Raw genomic sequence first — 21518 nt, 5'->3', positions numbered from 1 at the left:
TCAATTTGGGTTGGGTTTTTTCATATCTAAATTCTATTCTTCTCATCATCCAATGTCCCGGTACCATTAATATCTGTAAAAGAGCCTCTTGATCAGGGCTCATTATAGGTAAACCTCTTCCAGCTTTCCTAATTGTGTTCTTATTTCCTGTGAAATGGAATTGCCAATCATCCTAGAAAAGAGAATATAACTGGTCATCAGGTCTCAGTAGAACGCTCTCACGCTATTTTCCAACAGCCACCAGGAAGTCTATTACGCCAACCAGTTACCTTCTTGTAGGACTTTAGGGGGTGACACTGCACTATGACTGATGGGTGATATCAGACTGTAAATTTGTTTTGTAAGATCAATTCTGTGTTCTCCCGAGGCCACCAATTACATTCAGACTTCCCTTTTCCAGCTGTCAATCTCCAGGGCCGGGATGTCTTTGATTGGAGGCTTTGGGATAACATAGAGCAGTTCTAATAAATTAGGCTAAATATGGTTCATGAGAATAGAAAATAATGGCTAGCAGATCATGTAAAAGAGCACATGTTCTCATCTGAACAGCCTGGTCCTCAACTAGCTCTATGGTAATCCGGCGCCCCCTTTAGATCGGATCCCTAGCTTCCTGATCACACGTGAGTGCCCAGAGAGTCACTGGAGGATGTGGGGGGTGGGGGGGGGGGGGTGTACGTCCCCTTCCACTGCTTGTAAAAGCTATCCGGCGGCTAAATAGGATGGCTTTTACATGAGAGGAAATCACTGACTTAAAACAAAGATATCTGAATAATGCCTGTAGAGGGCATCCATCATCCAGAGATCACCACTTTAACCTAAGGACGTCATATGATGTCCTAGGAACAGGAAAAGTTGAAAAAAGCAGAGCCTTTGCTTTATCTGTGGGAACAGCGCTGATTAGCTTTGGCATCTGTGATTTCCATGGAGGCGAAGTGTGTATATGTATGGCTGGGTGACAGGGTAGGTGCACACCACTGACGAAGTTCCATTGGACGTAACGCGTACGGGAGGAGGAGATGCTTTAGATGACGTCACCCGCTGCAATCCCGTCTTGGCGACAGGAGAGCCGCCATGCTTGATATCATTGTGGGATTTTTTATGCTATAACACAAGAGGAGTATTTTGTAAGTGTTTTTATCAATAAAGCGTGGAAACTTTTATAACAGAGAGCTCTTAGATGTGTGTTTCTTACCATGTCTATGTGCCCATGATGAGATTGTGAGCCAGGACAGTGCTGGTGCATCATTCATCCATCCCCTATATGGGACAGGCGCCTATGACCTTCTGATGGCTCAGGGGTCTATAGATTAAGGCGAGCAAGCATTTTAATTGTACGTGGAGGGATCTATTGGGCGATTTACTCCTGGGATCCCTTTTCAATCATGTGGATAACTATGGACTATGTTTGGCTCTCTTGCTGCTTTGCATGAACTACTGATCTATTTCTTTATATTTGTTCATATTCTTTTGTCTTGCATTTATTTACAGTGCATCCGGAAAGTATTCACAGTGCTTCACTTTTTCCACATTTTGTTATGTTACAGCCTTATTCCAAAATTGATTCAATTGATTATTTTCCTCAAAATTTTACAAACAATCCCCCATAATGACAACGTGAAAGAAGTTTGTTTGAAATCTTTGTGAATTTATTAAAAATAAAAAAATAAAAAGTCCCATATACGTAGGTATCCCAGCCTTTGTCATGATACTCCAAATTGAGTTTAAGTGCATCCTGTTTCCACTGATCACCCTTGAGGTGTTTCTACTACTTGATCGGAGTCCACCTGTGGTAATTTCAGTTGATAGGACATGATTTGGAAAGGCACACACCTGTCTATATAAGGTCCCACAGGTAACAGTGCATGTCAGAGCACAAACCAAGCCATGAAGTCCAAGGAATTGCCTGTAGACCTCTGCGACAGGATTGCATTGAGGCACAGATCTGGGGAAGGGTACAGAAAAATATCTGCAGCATTAAAGGTCCCAATGAGCACAGTGGCCTCCATCATCTATAAATGAAAGAAGTTTGGAACCACCAGGACTCTTCCTAGAGCAGGCTACTCAGCCAAACTGAGCGATCGGGGGAGAAGGGCCTTAGTCAGGGAGGTGACCAAGAACCCGATGGTCACTCTGACAGAGCTCCAGCGTTTCTCTGTGGAGAGAGGAGAACCTTCCAGAAGAATAACCATCTTTGCAGCACTCCACCAATCAGGCCTGTATGATAGAGTGGCCAGACAGAAGCCACTTCTCAGTAAAAGGCACATGGCAGTCCACCTGGAGTTTACCAAAAGGCAACTGAATGACTCTCAGACCATGAGAAACTAGATTCTCTGGTCTAATAAAACAAGTATTGAACTCTTTGGCCTGAATGGCAAGCGTCATGCATGTAGGAAACCAGGCACCACTCATCACCTGGCCAATACCATCCCTACAGTGAAGCATGGTGGTGGCAGGAACTGGGAGACTAGTCAGGATGGAGGGAAAGATGAATGTAGCAGTGTACAGAGAGATCTTTGATGAAAACCTGCTCCAGAGCACTGTGGACCTCAGACTGGGGCAAAGGTTCATCTTCCAACAGGACGAAGACCCTAACCACACAGCCAAGATAACAAAGGAGTAGCTACCGGACAACTCTGTGAACGTCCATGAGTGGCCCGGACTTGAACCCAATTGAACATCTCTGGAGAGATCTGAAAATGGCTGTGCACTGACATTTCCCATCCAACCTGATGAGCTTGAGATGCCCTCAAAAAAGAATGGGAGAAAAATGCCCAAAAATAGGTGTGCCACGCTTGTAGCATCATACTCAAAACGACATGAGGCTGTAATTGGTGCAAAAGTTGCTTCACCGAAGTATTGAGCAAAGGGTGTGATACTTATGTACATGGGATTTTTCTCGTTTTTTTTTATTTTTAATACATTTTAAAATATTTCAAACAAACTTCTTTCACGTTGTCATTATGGGGGATTGTTTGTAAAATTTTGAAGAAAATAATGAATTTAATTAATTTTGGAATAAGGCTGTAACAAATAAAAATGTGGAAAAAGTGAAGCGCTGTGAATACTTTCCTAATGCACTGTACATGCTGTATTTTATTGATTGCGCTGCACTTCTATGTTTATTTTTATAACTTTGGGGTTTTTGATGAATTGTCAGTGTTCAGCTTGCAACTTAGGTGGTATTAACCTTCAGAATATTTTATTATTGTATTTGCACGGATTGATTTGCTTATTGTTTTTGTGGGAACAGGACGGAGTCTGTAATAGGCACCAGTGCTTTTACTGGTTAGTATCCGCCAAAATGATTGTCTCAGTCAGTCCTGTTGTACTCACTGTAATTCCTTGATCTGGCTTGTGGACAGAGCTTCCATCAGATCACTAAAATGAGAACCCTTCAGATCGTTCCAGGACAGGTCCAGTGTCCTCAGTGTTTGGTTATTTCTTATTCCAGACACCAGGTGGGGGCAGGAACTGTCTGTCAGCTGATTATAGGACAAACTGTAAAAGAGAAGAATGTCACCAGAATAAATATAATTTCTCCCACAGCAATAAAAGCAACAATTCTCCAAATCAGGGGTCTTAAATTGTAAAATATACAATGCGGCCCTCATACTGAAACAAATAATTGCAGACTAAGAGCCGGTTCACACTAATCCGACTCAAAGTCGCCCCGACTTTGAAGCCGCCCGTGCAGCGCGACTTCATCGCGGCTTGCAAACGACTTCTCATAATAGAAGTCAATGCAAGTCACTCCAACTTCGCTGAAAAATAGTGCAGGAACCATTTCTAAGTCAGAGCGACTTGAGTCGCTCCGATTAGAACGGTTCCATTGCACAGCATTGGGAGCTACTTTTCAGGCGACCAAGTCGCTGGACAAGTCGGAGTAGTGTGAACCGGGTCTTAAGCAAATCCTTGCATCCAGTCAGGGCTGCCCTGGGCACTGTAGCATCATAATGTGAGGTGGGGGGGGGGGGGGGTTGTTGCTTTGAGGAATTTGGGGGCATCAGGGGGTAAGAATTGTTCTAGATGGGGTAATTTGGGAGGGGGGGGGTGTGAGGAAAGGTGATGTGGGGGGGGGGGGGAATTTGTGTTGGGAGGGGAAAGAGGATTTTTGCTAGAAGACGTGATATGGTAGAGGGCTTCTGTGCTAGGAGGGTACATTTTTTTAAGGGGTGGGGTGGAGTTTGTGCTAGTAAGGATGATCGGAGGGTATTTGTGCTAGGAGGGAAAAATTGAGGAAGGAGGGGGGGTTTGTGTGGGCAGGGGGATTTGGAGTGGGGTGTAGAGGATGTGTACCCCGGGGGGGGGGGAATTTTAGGGGTAGAGGATTAGTGCTAGATGGAGTGATTTTTTTTGGAGGTGGGAGGATTTGAGGAGAGGGGTGATGGGGACGACCAAAAATATTTGTGCTGGGAGGGGCAATTTCAGGGGGGTGGATTTGTGTTGGGAGGAGGGTGGGGGATTTATTCTTAGGGGGTAAGCATGCAGATTAGTGCTCAGTTTATTTTTGGGGGGGGTTTGCTAACACGTGATGCTCATACATCTTGGTGGGGGGGGGCACAGTTTGACATGTTCACGCTGGGCTCTAGATGGCCTTTTCCCAGCCCTGCATTCTGTTGCGAACAGAGTCCCTTCCATAAAACAGGGTCCCCATCACAGTCCCCCCTTACATTGGGGTCCCCATCAGACTGCCACCTTGCAATGGGGGTCCCTATTGGACTGCCCCCTTACATCAGGGTCCGCATGAGAGTGCCCCTTACTTCAGAGTGCCACCTTAAATCAGGGTCCCCATCACAGTACCCCTTACATCAGGGTCCCCATCAGAGTGCCACCTTGCATTTGGTGTCCCCATCAGAGTGGCACCTTACATCAGGGTCCGCATGAGCATGCCCCTTACATCAGGGTCCACATCAGAGCCCCACCTTACATCAGAAGCAGAGCACATTGGCAGCCCCTGCTGACAGATGCAGACAAATTGGGGTTGAACTACTAATACTGTAGAGTGCAAAATCTGGTGCAGCTTTGCATGGTAACCAATCAGCTTCTAACTTCAGCTTGTTCCATTAAACCTTGACGAAAAAAACCTGATTGATTTGCAGAGCTACACCAATTCTATTGCACAGAGCAGGTATGTATGACATGTTTGTTATTTAACCGCTTGCCGACAGCCAGCAGTACACATATACTGCGGCAGGTCGGCTCTGTCCCGCGAAACGACTCGGCTCGTCTCGCGAAACGACTCGGCTCTGTACGTTGCTTCACGGGACCGCGAGTGGGGGCGTGCCTGCACCCATTCGCCACAGGGGAAGCTGATCTGCAGGTCTGGCGTCGGGCACCCGCGATCGCTTCCCGTGGAGACAGAACGGCGTTCTACCATTGTAAACACGGCAGACCGCTGTTCTGTCAGCAATGAACACAGGGCTCCTGTGATCCTCTTATTTAGGAACACAGATCTCTGTGTTCATTCCATAAGTCCATCCCCCACACAGTTAGAAAACACCCCCTAGGGACACATTTAACCCTTTGATCATCCCTGGTGTTAACCCCTTCCCTGCCAGTGTCATTATTACAGTAACAGTGCATATTTTTAGCACTGATTACTGTAGTAATGTCACTGGTCCCCCCAAAAGTGTCAAAAATGTCAGTCAGGGGTCCGATCTGTCCGCCGCAATGTCGCAGTCCCGCTAAAAATCGCAGATCGCGGCCAATACTTGTAAAAAAAATAAAATAAATAAAAATGACAAATCTTTCCCCTAGTTTGCAGACGTGATAATTTTTGCGCAAACCAATCAGTATACACTTTTTGGGATTTTTTTTTTTACCAAAAATATGTAGCAGAATACAAATTGGCCTAAATTGATAAAAAAAATTAAATTACATTTTTTTAAAAATTTTATTGGGAATGTTTTATAGCAAGAAGTAAAAATATTATTTTTTTTCAGAATGGTCACCCTTTTTTTGTTTAAAGCGCAAAAAAAAAAAAATCGCACAGGAGATCAAATAGCACCAAAAGAAAGCTCTGTTCATGGGGGAAAAAGGGACATCAATTTTATTTGGATACAGCATCACATAACTGCGCAATTGTCAGTTAAAATATCGCAGTGCCGAATTGCAAAAAATGGCCTGGTCATTAAGGGGGGAAAACCTTCCAGTCCAGAAGTGGTTAAAAAAAAATCCTTTAGAACCACTTTAATGAAAAATGGGTCTATGGGGTGGATTTACTGAAGGCAAATAGACTGTGTACTTTGCTCCAGAGCTTAGTAAATGTAGTGAAGCTCTTCCACAGTGGGCCAACACCAGCAGATGACATGACTCCCCAAATCATTACTGACTGTGGAAACTTCACACTGGACCTCATGCAATTCAGATTCTGTGCTTCTCCACTCCTCCTCCAGACTCCGGGTCCTTGATTTCCAAATGAAATGCAACATTTTCCATAGTCAGGGATGATTTGGGGAGCCGTGTCATCTGCTGGTGTTGGTCCACTGTGTTTTATCAAGTCCAAAGTCAGTGCAGCCCTCTAGCAGGAAATTCTATAGCACTTCATGCTTCCCTCTGCTGACCAACTTTATGGAGATGCTGATTTCATTTTTCAGCAGGACTTGGCACCGCCCACACTGCCAAAACTACCAATATCTGGTCACATGATCATGGTATCACTGTGCTTGATTGACCAGAAAACTCGCCTGACCTAAACCCCATAGAGAATCTGTGGGTTATTGTCAGGAGGAAGATGAGAGACACCAGACCCAACAATGAAGACGAGGTGAAGGCCGCTATCAAAGCAACCTGGGCTTCCATAATACCTCAGCACTGCCACAGGCTGATCGCCTCCATGCCACGCCGCATTGATGCAGTAATTCAGGAAAAAGGAGCCCCGACCAAGTATTGAGTGCATCCTATACTGTACATGGACATACCTTTTCACTAAGCCAACATTTCTTTATTAAAAATCCTTTTTTTTTATTGGTTCTATGTTATACTGTATTCTAATTTTCTGAGATACTGAATTTGGGTTTTCACTAGCTGTAAGTCATAATCAATAAAATTAAAAGAAAGAAATACTTGAAATATATCACTCTGTGTGTAACACGTCTATATAAAATATATAAGTTTCACTTTTTGATTATAATTACTAAAATAAATACGTTTTTTTCATGATATTCCAATTTTATGAGATGCACCTGTAGAAATGGTTTCTTCCAGGCTCTAGCAATGGTTCATTTGTCTACCAATAGCACAAACATGGCTGGCTATAAGAGTGTCTCAGGATGGGGCAGTAAAATAGATTGAGGAGTAAATTGAATACTTTGGTCTGGAATCTGGACCAATGTTATGGGCAGGTCCACCAGACAGGCATAACGTCACCAGAGCCTATACAGCCCCTAGGGCATAGGAGTGTGAAGGATGGAGGTGGGCAAGACTGGTAGGATCCATTTAGTAGAAGTTATTATGATAGACCAATAAGCCGACGTGGACCAAATTTTTTGCCAATCCACCTCGGATTTAATGTTTCTAAGATCCTTCTCCCACCTAGAAATGTAAGATGTAGCTTTGCGGGTGGACAGGCATTAGGTTGGGAATAAATAATGGTGGAATGTCAAATTTTCACGAGGTTTTAGTAAGAGACAATTTCATAGCTGATCACAGAGTGATCAGATCCAAGAATTGGACAACAGACTGGGATTGTCTCTTTACGAAGTCTAAGGATGATTTGGAATTACATTATCATCTTTAGCTGTAGATATTATTTATGCAGTTTTGCAGAATCATTTTTTCCCAGTCAGTTCCATTATACTCACTGTAATTCCTCTATCCGGCTTGTGGGCAGAGCTTCCATCAGATCCCTGAAATGGGGACCCTCCAGATTGTTCTCAGACAGGTCCAATGTCCTCAGAGTCTGGTTATTTTTTATTCCCAATGCCAGGTCGGAGCAGAATATGTTTGTTAGGTCATTATTATACAAACTGTAGAAGAAAAGAAGATTATTACCAGAGGAAAATGAATTTGTCCCTAAGGAATAAATGTAACTACAGTATTCTCTACATCAGTGGTCTCCAAACTGCGGCCCTTTGCTTGCCTTTATCGGGCCCTTGGGGCACTATACCTCCCACTGACACCAATGATGGGGCACTATTCCTCCCACTGATACCAATGATGGGATACTATTCCTCCCACTGACAACAATGATGGGGCACTATTCCTCCCACTGACACCAATGATGGGGCACTATTGATCTTTTATTGAAAAGAATCAAGCAACATATTTTATACAAAAGTAAAAAACATAACTATAGTACAATATTCCAACAGAAAAAAACAAAGGAATTCACATCCATGTGCAGAATATATACAATATATACATAATCCACTTCCAACATTTTTAGAAAACTATTTACATAAAGCAGCAGAGAGGGCCTAAGAGGCACAACCCATCACCTATGTATGCAGCCATTTATCAAAAACTGAGCATTAAGAAAAAATCTAGGGTGATAAGAGACAGAAAGCCACACCCGGGAAAGAGACTCCTGGCAGTCAGGGAGGCTTGAAACCCCTCCACGCCTTCAGCCAAGCCCTCTGACCCCACTTGTCTCTCTCAAGCACCCGAATCTTCCCCACCTCATGCAGAATGTCACACACCACCACCTGAACAGGAAGGATTTTACGCCGAAGGGTGACCTGACACCGTGCGTTCCATGTGTAATAACGGACTACTAAACTAACTAAAATAAGTGTATCCAAACAAAAGCCCCCACCAGTATTGAATGCTCCGTACACCCACTCAGCATAACCCAGCCTGGAGAGGAAAGGAACACCGAGGGCCCGCCCAACCTGTTTGTATACTTCTATGTTAAAAGGGCAACGAAGCAGAAAATGGTCCATAGTCTCCTCCTCACCTGTACATTCCTCCCGAGGACAACCACGATCCATCCCACTGCGGAATTTCAAATTGCACCGAACATAGAGCCTCCCGTGGAAGCACAACCAGGCCAGATCCCTGAATTTAAGGGGGACTCTAGCCAAATTAATCAATCTTAACCCTTCCCTCAAAATTGGGCCTGGGCAATCCCTTAAGGCCAGTGGGTCATGAAAGACTTCACTCAAGACTCGGCTCATAAGGACTTTCCTCGGAGCGGATCTGAGATCTTCAGCCGACAGTCGCCACTGCCGCAGCAACTTCAGACACGGAGCGACATAGGCTGGGAGCTGACCACGATGACCCCTGAGATTCTTCACTTGGCCACCTTCTTCCCAAAGTCGCAGAAAAGGCCTAAACCAAGATCTAAACATGCCTGCCCATCCAGGAGGTTCCACTGCAAGCATACTACCAATATTAAACTTGAGAAATAGCAGTGAAAAGAAAAGAACGGGTGTGTTGACCATACCTAAGCCACCCTCCCTCCTGGATAGATAGGTGACATGCCTCTTAATGGGGTTCAGTCTGTTCCCCCACAGCATCTGGAAGAACACACTATAGATCCTAGCATAGAGAGACACTGGCAAGATGCAGACAGGGCTGACATACAAGAAGATCGGTATCAGGTAAGTCTTAATCAGATCAACCCTTTCCCTCAGAGATAACTTCCATCTCTTCCAGCTGACCACCTTAGTATTGGCAACCTCCAGCCTGCCTTCCCAGTTTTTGAGGCCATAATCGCCAGGTTCAAATTCAATGCCTAATATCTTAATTTTTTCCTGGGGCACTGGAAAGATGTCCGGGAGATCAAACCCCTCACCTTCCTTTCCCATCCAAAAAGCTTCACTCTTTTCCTGATTGATCTTGGAGCCTGATGCTTCAGAGTACCGTGATGTCAGAGAGACCACCTCCTCCGCTTCATCCGTCCCAGTGACAATCACTGACACATCATCCGCATAGGCAACAACCCTCAAAGGCGGCTCACCCGGGATTCCCACTGGTACCCCACACAACATGCTGCTCTCTAGCCTCCTGATGAAGGGGTCGATTGCAAACACATAGAGCAGGGGACTCAGGGGACAACCCTGGCGCACCCCAGAGCCAACCTCAAAAGACTGTCCAACCCAACCATTAACAAGAGGGAAGCTTTCTGCCCCCTTATACAAGACTTTTAACCAATCGACAAAACCACCCGGCAGACCGTACTTACTAAAGACCAACCACAGGTACTCATGATTGACACGATCGAAAGCCTTTGCCTGATCCAATGCCAGTAAATACTTTCCCCAGCCTGCAGCCCTGCACTGCTCCAAGGCCTCCCGGACAGCTAAAACTGCTGTGAAGGTGCTCCTACCCTGGATCGAACAGTGCTGATGGCGAGAAAGCAAAGACTCTGCTACTGCCGATAGGCGCCAGAAAAGTATCTTAGCCAGCACCTTTCTATCGACATTGAGAAGGCTGATGGGGCGCCAATTCTCAATCATCGAAGAATCTTTACCTTTTGAAAGAAGAATCACAGCTGAGTGTCTCATGGAAGGGGGAAGCACCCCCTCAGCAAGACAACTGTTAAAAACCTCTACCAAATGTGGGGCCAGAATAGACTTAAAGGCTTTGTAAAACTCAGCCGTCAGACTATCCGGTCCAGGTGACTTTTTGATGGCAAGCTGTTCAATTGCCCTCGTCACCTCTTCAACTGTGATCTCTTCTGTTAAATTCATCAAAGGAACATCTCCACCATTTAGACCTGGAGTAGAGTCCAAAAAGCTTTCCATCTTGTCTCGGTCAAGCTCTTTCCTCCCAAGAAGTTCAGCATAAAAAGACCTCACGACCTCCAGGATCCCTGACCTGGACTTTGTCAAGGAACCTGTACTATCCTTAAGGCCAACGACCATCTTAACAGCTACACCCTGTTTGCAGTTCTGGTAAGGGTCAGGCGAGTGGTATTTCCCATAGTCCCGCTCCAGAACCAAAGAGGTATGCCGGTCATATTGACACTTCCTGAGGAGGATTTTCACTTCAGAGATTGCCCCAGGATCTCCTCCTCTCGAGACAAGAATATCCAGCTTCCTCCGCAAACGTTGGTAGGTCATGTATCTATTAAACTGTTTTTTATTGGCTAGGCCCCTGAAGAATCCAGCAATCCTCTTTTTGGTCAGCTCCCACCACTCAGCCTTGCTGCTACAAAAGTCCAGGATGGTCACCTGTGCCTGAAAGAATTCCTCAAAGGATTGTCTAACAGGTTCTTCCTCAAGGAGAGTCGAATTTAATCTCCAGATGCCTTTGCCCCTTTGAGGGAAGTCTGAAGCATTCAAGACCACAGATAACATACAGTGATCAGAGAACTCCACTGCCTGCACCACTGGGGGTGAGAAAGCAGAGGCCTCCTTCAAAAAAAACCTATCTATCCTACTTTGACTATTACCTCGATGAAAGGTGAACCCTGTGTCATCCGGAAGGTGCTTAATGTGCACATCCACAAAACCAGCATCCCTAACCATACTATTTAAAAAAACACTATCATATCCCAGCCTGTCATTGAAGTCCTTCCTGTCCTTGGGCCTAGTCACAGTATTAAAGTCACCTCCAAAAACCACTTGCCAGGATGTAAAAAGAAATGGCTTGATCCTTGTAAAAAGGCATTTCCTGTCCCACTTTGTGTGCGGCCCATAAATATTAATTAGGCGCAGGTCCTGCCCTCCCACAAGAACGTCTAAGACCATACATCTCCCAATCTCCACCTCAATAACCCGCCGGACAGTTACCATGCCGGTTTTAAACAACACCGCCACCCCGCCGTAAGGCTCGGCCGCAAGAGACCAGTAAGATGGACCATACCTCCACTCTCTCTTGGCCATATGAATATCTGCCAAGGAGGTGAGCCTAGTCTCCTGCAAAAATAAAATTTCAGCATCTAATTGGCTGAACAAAAAGAAGGCCATAGAACGAGCTCTTACCGACTTAATGCTGGCGACATTTATTGTCACCACTTTTAACGGAGGGGGAACCGCCATTTGGGTTATTGGGTGGATTGCTTCTTAGCTCCCCTCTGCTGCTCATCACCAGAAGCCTCTCTCTTTCTTGAGGCCTCCTCCAATTCCATTTCTGAATCAGAATTTTGCTCAGAAGAAGCTCCAGATGAGGAGATATCCCATGCAGAAGCCCTAGAACGGTCGGGGACAGACACTAGGGCTTCCTGTCCCCGTTCCGTCCTCACTGCCTGTCTCTTCCGCCTCACAACCTTCCTTCTCTCCTCCAGGTACTGCAGGTCAGATTCAGAGATGTTATCTCTTGTTTTCTTCTTTTTTGAAGTCTTCACAGAAGACTTCTTTACAGAGGAAGCCGCAGCACCCTTTTTGGTACCTTCTACCACTCCTGGTGGGGGGGGACCTTCCCTTAGGTCAGACCTAGGAGGGGAAGACTCATGGGGCAAGACTGACTCGGGGGGCACAGACTTAGAAGGTTCTGACACAAGAGGAGCGGGTACAGTAGGCTGGGGGGACACAGAGACAGCCACAGAAGGAATACCTACAGACACAGGAGGGTTGGCCACAGAAACTGGGGAGGTATCCTGAACAGGACCAGGGGGGTCCGTCACCGCAGAGGAGGATGATACACCAGGGGCCTCATCCTCCATCCTGTCCAGCCTCAACAGTTCATCTACTACCTCCTTCTCCATATTGTGCCAGGCCTCCGGACATCGGCTGTAGGGGTGGCCAAGGCGCAGGCACAGGTTGCACCTTATCGCCTGGGTACAGTCCCTGGCCACATGACCCTGTCCCCGACATACTGAACATATTACGGCTGAACAGGAGGAGCTAAAATGCCCCTTTTCTCCACAGCGGTGACATAGCTTTGGCTGACCAGGATAAAAAATAGTCATCCTATCCCTCCCTATGAAAGCCGAAGAGGGCAGGTGACGGACAACATTCCCATCCCTGGCCAACCTGACCGTTACTGACCAACCCCCAGTCCAGATATCACGTTCATCAAGGATTTTTTCTAGTCTTGTCAAAACCTCACCATAGTTCCTTAACCAGACCTCTAGGTCCCGAGCAGGAACACTCTCATTATTGAGGATGATGGTTATTTTTTTAACCGTTGATCTCTGCGAAACAGCAACTGGTGCCAGATCTTCCCATTCGGGTCTTGACCTGCACCAAGCCTCATATCGTTCCCAGAACAGGTCAAGACCCTCTGGCCTGGTGAAGCTGATTGTGTACTCCCGGCTCCCAGCTACGTGTATTAGGGCATAAAGGTCATTCGCCCCAAAGCCCATCTCCAAAATCATATCCACCACCACACGCCGTGCTGGAGAGACTGCACCACCTTCCCATTTAAGAATGACTACATTACGTCTTGGACCCCCAGCAGAAGCCAGAGACCCAAGACCGGAACCAGGGGTGCTCAAAGTGGCAGTTTGTGGTGTAAATCTCTGCCTGGAAGCAGGGTTCCTCATTGGCTGCAGCCCTGGCTTAATAACATTACCAGGCGCAGAGCGTACCACCTGAGCAAAAGAAGGCTTATCAGGGCCAAGACCCCACACCGATGTAACTTTAGCTGGTACATTATTATTATTATCCTTATTATTAATTGCTTGTACTGAGCCAGTAGGATTTCCCATTACACACACATTAGTAGGATTATTCAGAACAGCTGTGTTGGAAGAAATGTCACAACAATCAGTATTCACTATCACAGTTTCTGCTGTAGTACCACAGGTGGCCTGATGCTGCAGTATAGAGTCCTGAACAACAGCTGTGACTGGACAAACAGCCTTTGACTCAGCAAAAGGGGGGTTAATGGGTTGCTCTGGCTCTTGTAGTTCCTTTGCTGCAATGTCATTTTTTAAACGCAGTTTTTCCTGCAAGGAAACATCAGCAGCTGAAATATTGCTGGATACAAAATTACCAGCCTGGGTGTCATTGGGCAAAACATCCGCATTAGCCAAGGTGTTAAATGGCACAAAAATAGTTTTATCAGTCACTTGTGACTTGCTAGACTTTACCTTATCAGGCACATTATCAGGAAAGTTCTCCTCACCAAATACCAGCTGATCCGCCTGTACTGGAGACTCCACTGCCTGGATCACTGTCAGCATGCCTCCTGAGCCCTGAGAAGGCAACGGGTTGCTTACCTCACCTTGGGGGGTCAGGGGGTCAGAACTGGGGGTCTCCTCCACCTCCATCTTTGCCATCCTTGCAAATCTCCGGTCATTGCAAAACTTTTCCTTAAAGGGCCCCTCTTTACCTTCCATCATGGCCACAATGGTTTCCTGGTGTTGAACCCGGACCTTTGCCAACTGGATTTCCGGATCCATAGATCCACGGTTGCGGCTGTGCAAACCTTCACGTTGCTTTCGCAGACGCTTCAACTCTGCTCTGAGCTTGTAGAGCTGGTCTCTCTCCCTATTCAGGACCTTGATCCCGGCCACCACTCGCTCCCGAATGGACTCGGCATCCTCATCCTCACCAGGGGCAGAGAGATCTCCAGCCATGGCTTGTCCAGGAGCAGGCATGTCATCCATCAGCCCAAGGGATGATTCAGAGCTTCCAGCAGGAGAGGCCCTGCTGGCCTGCATGGCCTCCCCAGATAGGGGCCAGCAGGGCTGGGAGAGATTTTACCAGACTCCCCTCTGACACAGATCACCTGGAGCAGCTCCAGACACACAGCCAGAGAACCTTCCTGCAGCCACACCCGAAGCTGAATGATGGGAAACTACTCCTCCCACTGACACCAATGATGGAGCACTATTCCTCCCACTGACAACAATGATGGGGCACTATTCCTTCCACTGGCACTATTCTTCCTACTGACACCAATGATGGGGCACTATTCCTCACACTGATGCCAATGATGGGACACTATTCTTCCTACTGACACCAATGATGGGGCACTATTCCTCTCACTGATACCAATGATGGGGCACTATTCCTTCCACTGACACCAATGATGGGGCACTATTCCTTCCACTGACACCAATGATGGGGCACTATTCCTCCCACTGACAACAATGATGGGGCACTATTCCTCCCACTGATTCTAATGATGGGGCACTATTCCTCCCACTAATACCAATGATGGGGCACTATTCCCCCCACTGATGCCAATGATGGAACACTATTCCTCCCACTAATACCAATGATGGGGCACTATTCCTCCCACTGTCACAAATGATGGGGCATTATTCCTCCCACTAATACCAATGATGGAGCACTATTCCTTCCACTGACACCAATGATGGGGCACTACTTCTCTCACTGACGCCAATGATGGGGCATTGTTACCAATGCCAAGGCATTTTCTACTCCCCTCTAAAGTCTGAAGCAGAGTAAACTGGCCCCTTGTTTAGAAAGTTTGGAGACCCCTGCTCTACATGAATGAAACTAATTTATCTTTTGGAACCATTTATTTTAGATCACTTTATAAAACTCCAGTAAAAATAATTTTAAAAGATAAATGTTTTATTGGAGTAGACACACCAATATTGACACACATGTAGGCTTAGTAATTAGAACTTCTGCTAGGCCAGGACACTAGCTGTAAGGAGTTTGCATGTTCCTCCTGTCATTACATGGGTTTCCTCCCAAACTTTAAGGACATGCTGGTAGGTTAATCGGCTCCTGTCTAAAATTGGCCCCAGTATGTGTATGTATGCATGGGAGATTGGAACCTTAGATTGGGAGTTCCTTGAGGGCAGTGACTGATATAAATGTAGAGCTACTATCAGTCACTTATAGCAGGACTGCGATATTGCGGTGGACATTCTGACACTAACTGACACTTTTCGGGGACCAGTGACACTAATACAGTGATCAGTGGCAACAATATATCACTGTACTAATAACACTGGCTGGGAAGGGGGTTAACATCAGGGGTGATCAAAGATGTGTGCCTAGCCAGTGTTTATGTGTACTGTGAGAGATGCTTTTACAAGGTGAAGAGATAGAATTTATGCCCTGCTTTGCAGGGAATAGAATAGAAAAGAGAAGGATGGCCAACTTTAAACAACAGTCTGGAATTGACTAGTTTTAAATAAGAAAAAGATAACCTGTTTAGAGTACATTATTGTACATTTATTTTACTTAGGCGCCCCGCCCAGGTTACCGAAGTCCTGGGAGGTTGATACCACTGTTTATTGAGGGTGCAGCCTGGGGATGAGTGTGCCCTAACTCAAAGCATGCAGAGGAGATGAAGAGAAGTGTCCTGGCCGCCGCATACCTCACCCAATCGTGTAGTTAGCAGATAAAAGTAACCTCCGCTCACTCCATCAAGGTCGCTCCCCCAACATGTTTCGTCCTGCTGCTGGGGCTTAATCACTTAAGGACCAGGCCTATTTCTGACACTTGTTGTTTACAAGTTAAAATCAGTATTTTTTGCTAGAAAATTACTTAGAACCCCCAAACATGATATATATATATATATTTTTAGCAGAGAACCTAGAGAATAAAATGTAGATCATTGCAATACTTTATGTCACGCCGTATTTGCACAGCTGCCTTACGAACGCAATGTTTTTGAAAAAAAATAAATACATTTTTGAATAAAAAAAATAAGAAAATAGTAAAGTTAGCCCAATTTTTTAATACAATGTGCAAGATAATGTTACGCCGAGTAAACATTGATACCTAACGTGTCATGCTTTAAAATTGCGCGCGCTTGTGGAATGGTGACAAACTTTGGTACCTAAAAATCTCCATGGGTGACACTTTCTACAGATTACCAGTTTACAGTTACAGAGGAGGTCTAGTGCTAGAATTATTTCCCTCACTAACGATCGCAACAATACCTCACATGTGTGGTTTGAACACTGTTTACATATGTGGGCGCAACTTGCATTTGCGTTCACTTCTGCGCATGAGCTCAGATGGACGGGGCACTTAAAATGTTTATTTTTTTATACTTTTTTTTATTTATTTATTTATTTATTTATTTTTTTTTACACTGTCCCTTCCTTCAAAAAACTTTTCTTTAACACTTTTATTCCTATTACAAGGAATGTAAACATCCCTTGTAATAGAAATACGCAGGACAGGTCCTCTTTAATGTGACATCTGGGTTCAAAAAGACCAGGAAGCAGTTGGGGGGGGGGGGGGCACCTCTCCCACCGCCCATAAAAGTGATCCCATGGCGAATATGCCACTGGGACCACTTTTATATTAAAGCGGACCGCCCGCTGTTTAAAAATAGATCAAGGTTATGGTAGCTATCTGCTGCCATAACCACTGGATTTAACGTCAAAGTAGCGGCGTAAATACACGGTGGGCAGTCCAGGGGTGGTTAATCATGGAGGTGAAGTGAAATGCGAGGTGTGCGGCGGCCGGGACACTTTATTTTACTTGTGTGAATGTAAATGTCTCCGAGGATAATATTGTCCCAATCCCTCTTATTATACTCACGATAATTCCTCTATCTGGCTGGTTGCCAAAGCTGCCATCAGATCCCTGAAATGAGGACCCTCCAGATTGTTCTTAGACAGGTCCAGTTTCTTCAGTGTCTGATTATTTCTGATTCCAGATGCCAAGTGGGGGCAGGACCGGTCTGTTAGGTTATTGTTAGCCAAACTGTAGAAGAAAAGAAGAATCTTACCAGGTTGTAAACGTTTAGATTGTAAGCTTTAAGGAGCAGGGTCCTCCTAACTTGAACCTTGAATTGTATTGCAACTCTCTCCCTTTATATTATAAAGCACTGTACAAACTCTAGATAATGCTAGATAAATCCTGTATGGCAATAAAAATAATATTGATAGTGATAACTGAGAAGAAAATAATTTTTCCCATAGAAACTAGTATAACCAGTGTTTTTTTTTTTTCCTCAGAGAACAGGTGCAGGAACTCTCCCCTTCTAAGTCCCTAGCACTGACCATTGGTCCGCCCCTACCCACCTCTGAGCACTGACCCTCAGTTCCAACCCTACCCACCTCTGAGAACCGACCCTTGGTTCCGCCCCTAACACACCTCCAAGCACTAACTCTTGGTCCGCCCCTACCTACCTCTGAGCACTGACCCTTGATTCCACCCCTACCCACCTCCGAGCACTGACTCTTGGTCCACTCCTACGCACCTCTGAGAACTGACCCTTGGTCTGCCCCTACCCACCTCCAAGCACTGACCCTTGGTCCACTCCTACCCACCTCCAAGTACTGACCCTTGGTTCTGCCCCTACCTACCTCCGAACACTGACTCTTGGTTCCGCCCCTACCCACCTTTTGAGTACTGACATTTGGTTCCACCCCTACCCACCTCTGAGCACTGACCCTTGGTCTTCCCCTACCCACCTCCGAGCACTGACCACTGGTTCCACCTTACCCACCTCTGAGAACAGACCCTTGGTTCCGCCCCTTCCCACCTCCGCGCACTGATCCATGGTTCCACCCCAATCCACCTCCGAGCACTAACCTTTGGATCCGCCCCTACCCACTTCTGAGCATTGACCCTTGGTTACGCCCCTACCCACCTCAGAGCTCTGACCCTTGGTTCCGCCTCTACCCACCTGTGAGCACTGACCCTTGGTTTCGCCCCTACCCACCTCCAAGTACTGACCCTTGGTTCCACCCCTACCCAACTCTGAGAACAGACCCTTGGTTACGCCCCTACCCACTTCAGAGCTCTGACCCTTGGTTTCGCCCCTACCCACCTGTGAGCACTGACCCTTGGTTTCGCCCCTACCCACCTCCGAGCACTGACCCTTTATTCTGCCCCTACCCACCTCTGAGCACCAACCCATGGTTCCACCCCCTACCCAGCTCCCAGTACAGCCCGTTTTAGAGAATATAGAGCCATGTATCATTTTGTAGTGCTAAGTAATTTGTATGGAATTGTGTACAGATCCTTGCACTATGGGGCCGTGCATTATCATGCTGCAACATGAGGTGATGGTCGTAGATGAATGGCACAATGGGCCTCAGGATCTTGTCACGGTATCTCTATGCATTCAAAATGCCATCAATGAAATGCACCTGTGTTTATTGTCCATAACATACGCCTGCCCATACCATAAGCCCACCGCCACCATGGGCCACTCCATCCACAAAGCTGACATCAGCAAACCACTCACCCACACAAAACCATACACGCTGTCTGCTGCCTGCCCTGTACAGTGAAAAACGGGATTCATCCGTGAAGAGAACACTTCTCCAAAGTGCCAGATGCCATTGAATGTGAGCATTTGGCCACTCAAGTTGGTTACGACGACAAACTGCAGTCAGGTGGAGACCCTGATGAGGACGAGGAACTGCAGATGAGCTTCCCTGAGACGGTTTCTGACAGTTTGTGCAGAAATTCTTTGGATATGCAAACCGATTGTTGCAACAGCTGTCCAGATGGCCGGTCTTAGACGATCTTGGAGGTGAAGATGCTGGATGTGGAAGTCCTGGGCTGGTGTGGTTACCCGTGGTCTGCGGTTGTGAGGCCGGTTGGATGTACTGCCAAATTCTCTGAAACACCATTGTGCTGTGTGATAAAACTGAACATTTTAGAGGCCTTTTATTGTGGCCGGCCTAAGGCACACCTGTGCAATAATCATGCTGTCTAATCAGCATCTTGATATGCCACACCTGTGAGGTGGATGGATTATCTCGGCAAAGGAGAAGCGCTCACTAACACAGATTTAGACAGATTTGTGAACAATATTGGAGAGAAATCGGCCTTTTGTGTACATAGAAAAAGTCTTAGATCTTTGAGTTCAACTCATGAAAAATGGGGGAAAAAAACAAAAGTGTTGCGTTTATAATTTTGTTCAGTGTAATATTAGATTTTAATGAGGTTTGAGGAAAGGACTATTTCATGGCTAGTAACAGAGTGTGATACAATCTATTAATAAGGTAACAGTCTAGAATGTTCTCTTTCGGAGAATAAAAACATGAAATCTGTTCAGAATGCATTATTGTGCATTTCTATTTTTTACTTATATAATGTGAATGTAAAAGTCATCCCAATTATTATTATCTCAGTCTGTTCAGGTATACTCACTATAATTCTTCTATCTGGCTTGTTGTCAGAGCTGCCATGAGATCACCAAAATGAGGACCCTCCAGATTGTTCTCAGACAGGTTCAGTGTTCTCAGTGTCCGATTATTTCTTATTCCAGATGCCAGGTCAGAACAGGAATTGTCTGTTAGGTGATTATAAGACAAGCTGAAGAAGAAGAGAGGAATGTAACCAAAAGAAAATCAATTTCTCCCCAATAATAAATGTAACTATTCTTGACATGATGCAAATGTATTAAGAAAAATGTTAGAATGTAATAGGGATGAGCTTGGGTTTGGTTTAAACCGGGAAGGCAACTGTGGGTGCCAGGCCCATGAATTCTGGGGTGGAGGATTCTCTGCCCCAAAACTGCACAAAGGGGTGAAAATGCTCATGACATGATTGACCTCATACGACCAAATGGCCATATTAGGTCAGTAATGTCATAAGCATCCCAACTCCTTGGTTTACGGCCAGTTACGGGATGGAGAGTCTGCCATCTGCAGCTCAGTAGCCCAGCACTGACAGCTGCCTTCTAGAATTGGTCTAAAACCAAGCTCATCCCTATAATGGAGTAGACACACCATTATTTTAATACATGTGTAGAGATTGTAATATCTCCATACATTGCCGTGGTACCTTAGTATATATATGTATATAGCCAGATTGTGATTTTTTTTTCAGACTTATGTAGCACTGCCCCCTAGGGAGCTGTTGAGAATTACGCTTCTTGGGTTCCCCTGGGTTACCATTAGCAACTGAAAGCAGACACACTGCATTAAAAGTTCTTGACTCAGACAATGAACAGTCCAGGGGATTTGTTTTTTTTTTGTATTTTACTTTAGAACTTGGATGGGAGAAGGGATGAGTGGAATAACTTGAACTTGAAATATGCACAATTCCTGAGGACAACTGACTGTAGAATGTGGCAAGGCCGCTGCTTCACCTTGCCACTGAACTGAAGATAAAGAATATGTACTCTCACTTAGATTACTCTTCAGGGTTTAACTTGGCACCCCCTTTCTCACTGACTGTGTGCACTGACCTTCTGTCCACTGACACCCTCCTGGAGTGGCCCCCGTCCTGGGCAGACCCCTGGCAAGCTTCCCGGTACTCATGGACACTGTTTTTCCCTGGGTCGCTCTGCCTCCAACTCCCTTGTCAGCATCCACTGGATCTCCTGGCTCAGCACCACACTTCTGGTCCACAAGGCCGACCGCCTGTGACCACCTTCCTCAGCAGCAGGAGGAGAGACAGCCGTCACCCTCCTCCTGGGACATGGCTTCCTGCCCAAAGACACCCTGTCACATGTGCCCATGGCTTTTATAACATATCCCAGGATGCACCACTTTTGTGCCTACCCACTGGGATAGTCATAAAAGCCTGTGTGTCACTGGCTGGGTTGCCTCCACTGTCCAACAGGCTCCCCAATTGGATACAGTGGGGACACTCCCTCAGACCAGATGAATCACTCATGGAGACATGCAACAGGCCTAACTACTGATCAGGCTCCCCTGTGAAGCAGACAGAGCAAACTATACTTTTCCTAGCACCTATCTAGGAGGGTGCTACACTTACATAAAATACATGTGTTGTTTTCAGGAGTAAACAACCTTCATTTTTCTTGAGAGAACATCC

The 21518-nt window shown here is 45.9% G+C and overlaps 2 protein-coding genes across 2 annotated transcripts in view; one reads left to right on the top strand and one right to left on the bottom strand.

The window, feature by feature from the left end:
• Positions 1 to 21518, top strand: part of LOC309550265 (eotaxin-like) — a gene marked incomplete at its 3' end in the record, with an annotated part of 902909 nt that overhangs the window by 51590 nt on the left and 829801 nt on the right. The window lies entirely within an intron of this gene.
• The window catches only part of LOC309544802 (NACHT, LRR and PYD domains-containing protein 3-like), a 50685-nt gene continuing 29177 nt past the window's right edge, over positions 11 to 21518 (bottom strand). The window contains exons 6-10 of the mRNA XM_082243780.1: positions 19884 to 20048; positions 17313 to 17477; positions 7803 to 7967; positions 3334 to 3498; positions 11 to 172 (exon numbers count right to left, since the gene is read on the bottom strand). Of these exons, the coding sequence (XP_082099906.1) occupies positions 103 to 172; positions 3334 to 3498; positions 7803 to 7967; positions 17313 to 17477; positions 19884 to 20048 (730 nt within the window). The 3' untranslated portion in view covers positions 11 to 102. The remainder of the gene's footprint in view (positions 173 to 3333; positions 3499 to 7802; positions 7968 to 17312; positions 17478 to 19883; positions 20049 to 21518) is intronic.

This window comes from Pelophylax lessonae (genome assembly GCF_965119305.1).
Source record: "Pelophylax lessonae genome assembly, chromosome: 1".
Lineage (NCBI taxonomy): Eukaryota > Metazoa > Chordata > Amphibia > Anura > Ranidae > Pelophylax > Pelophylax lessonae.
The sequence above is the reverse complement of the archived record's forward strand: the minus strand, read 5'-3'. Positions and strand labels throughout refer to the sequence as shown.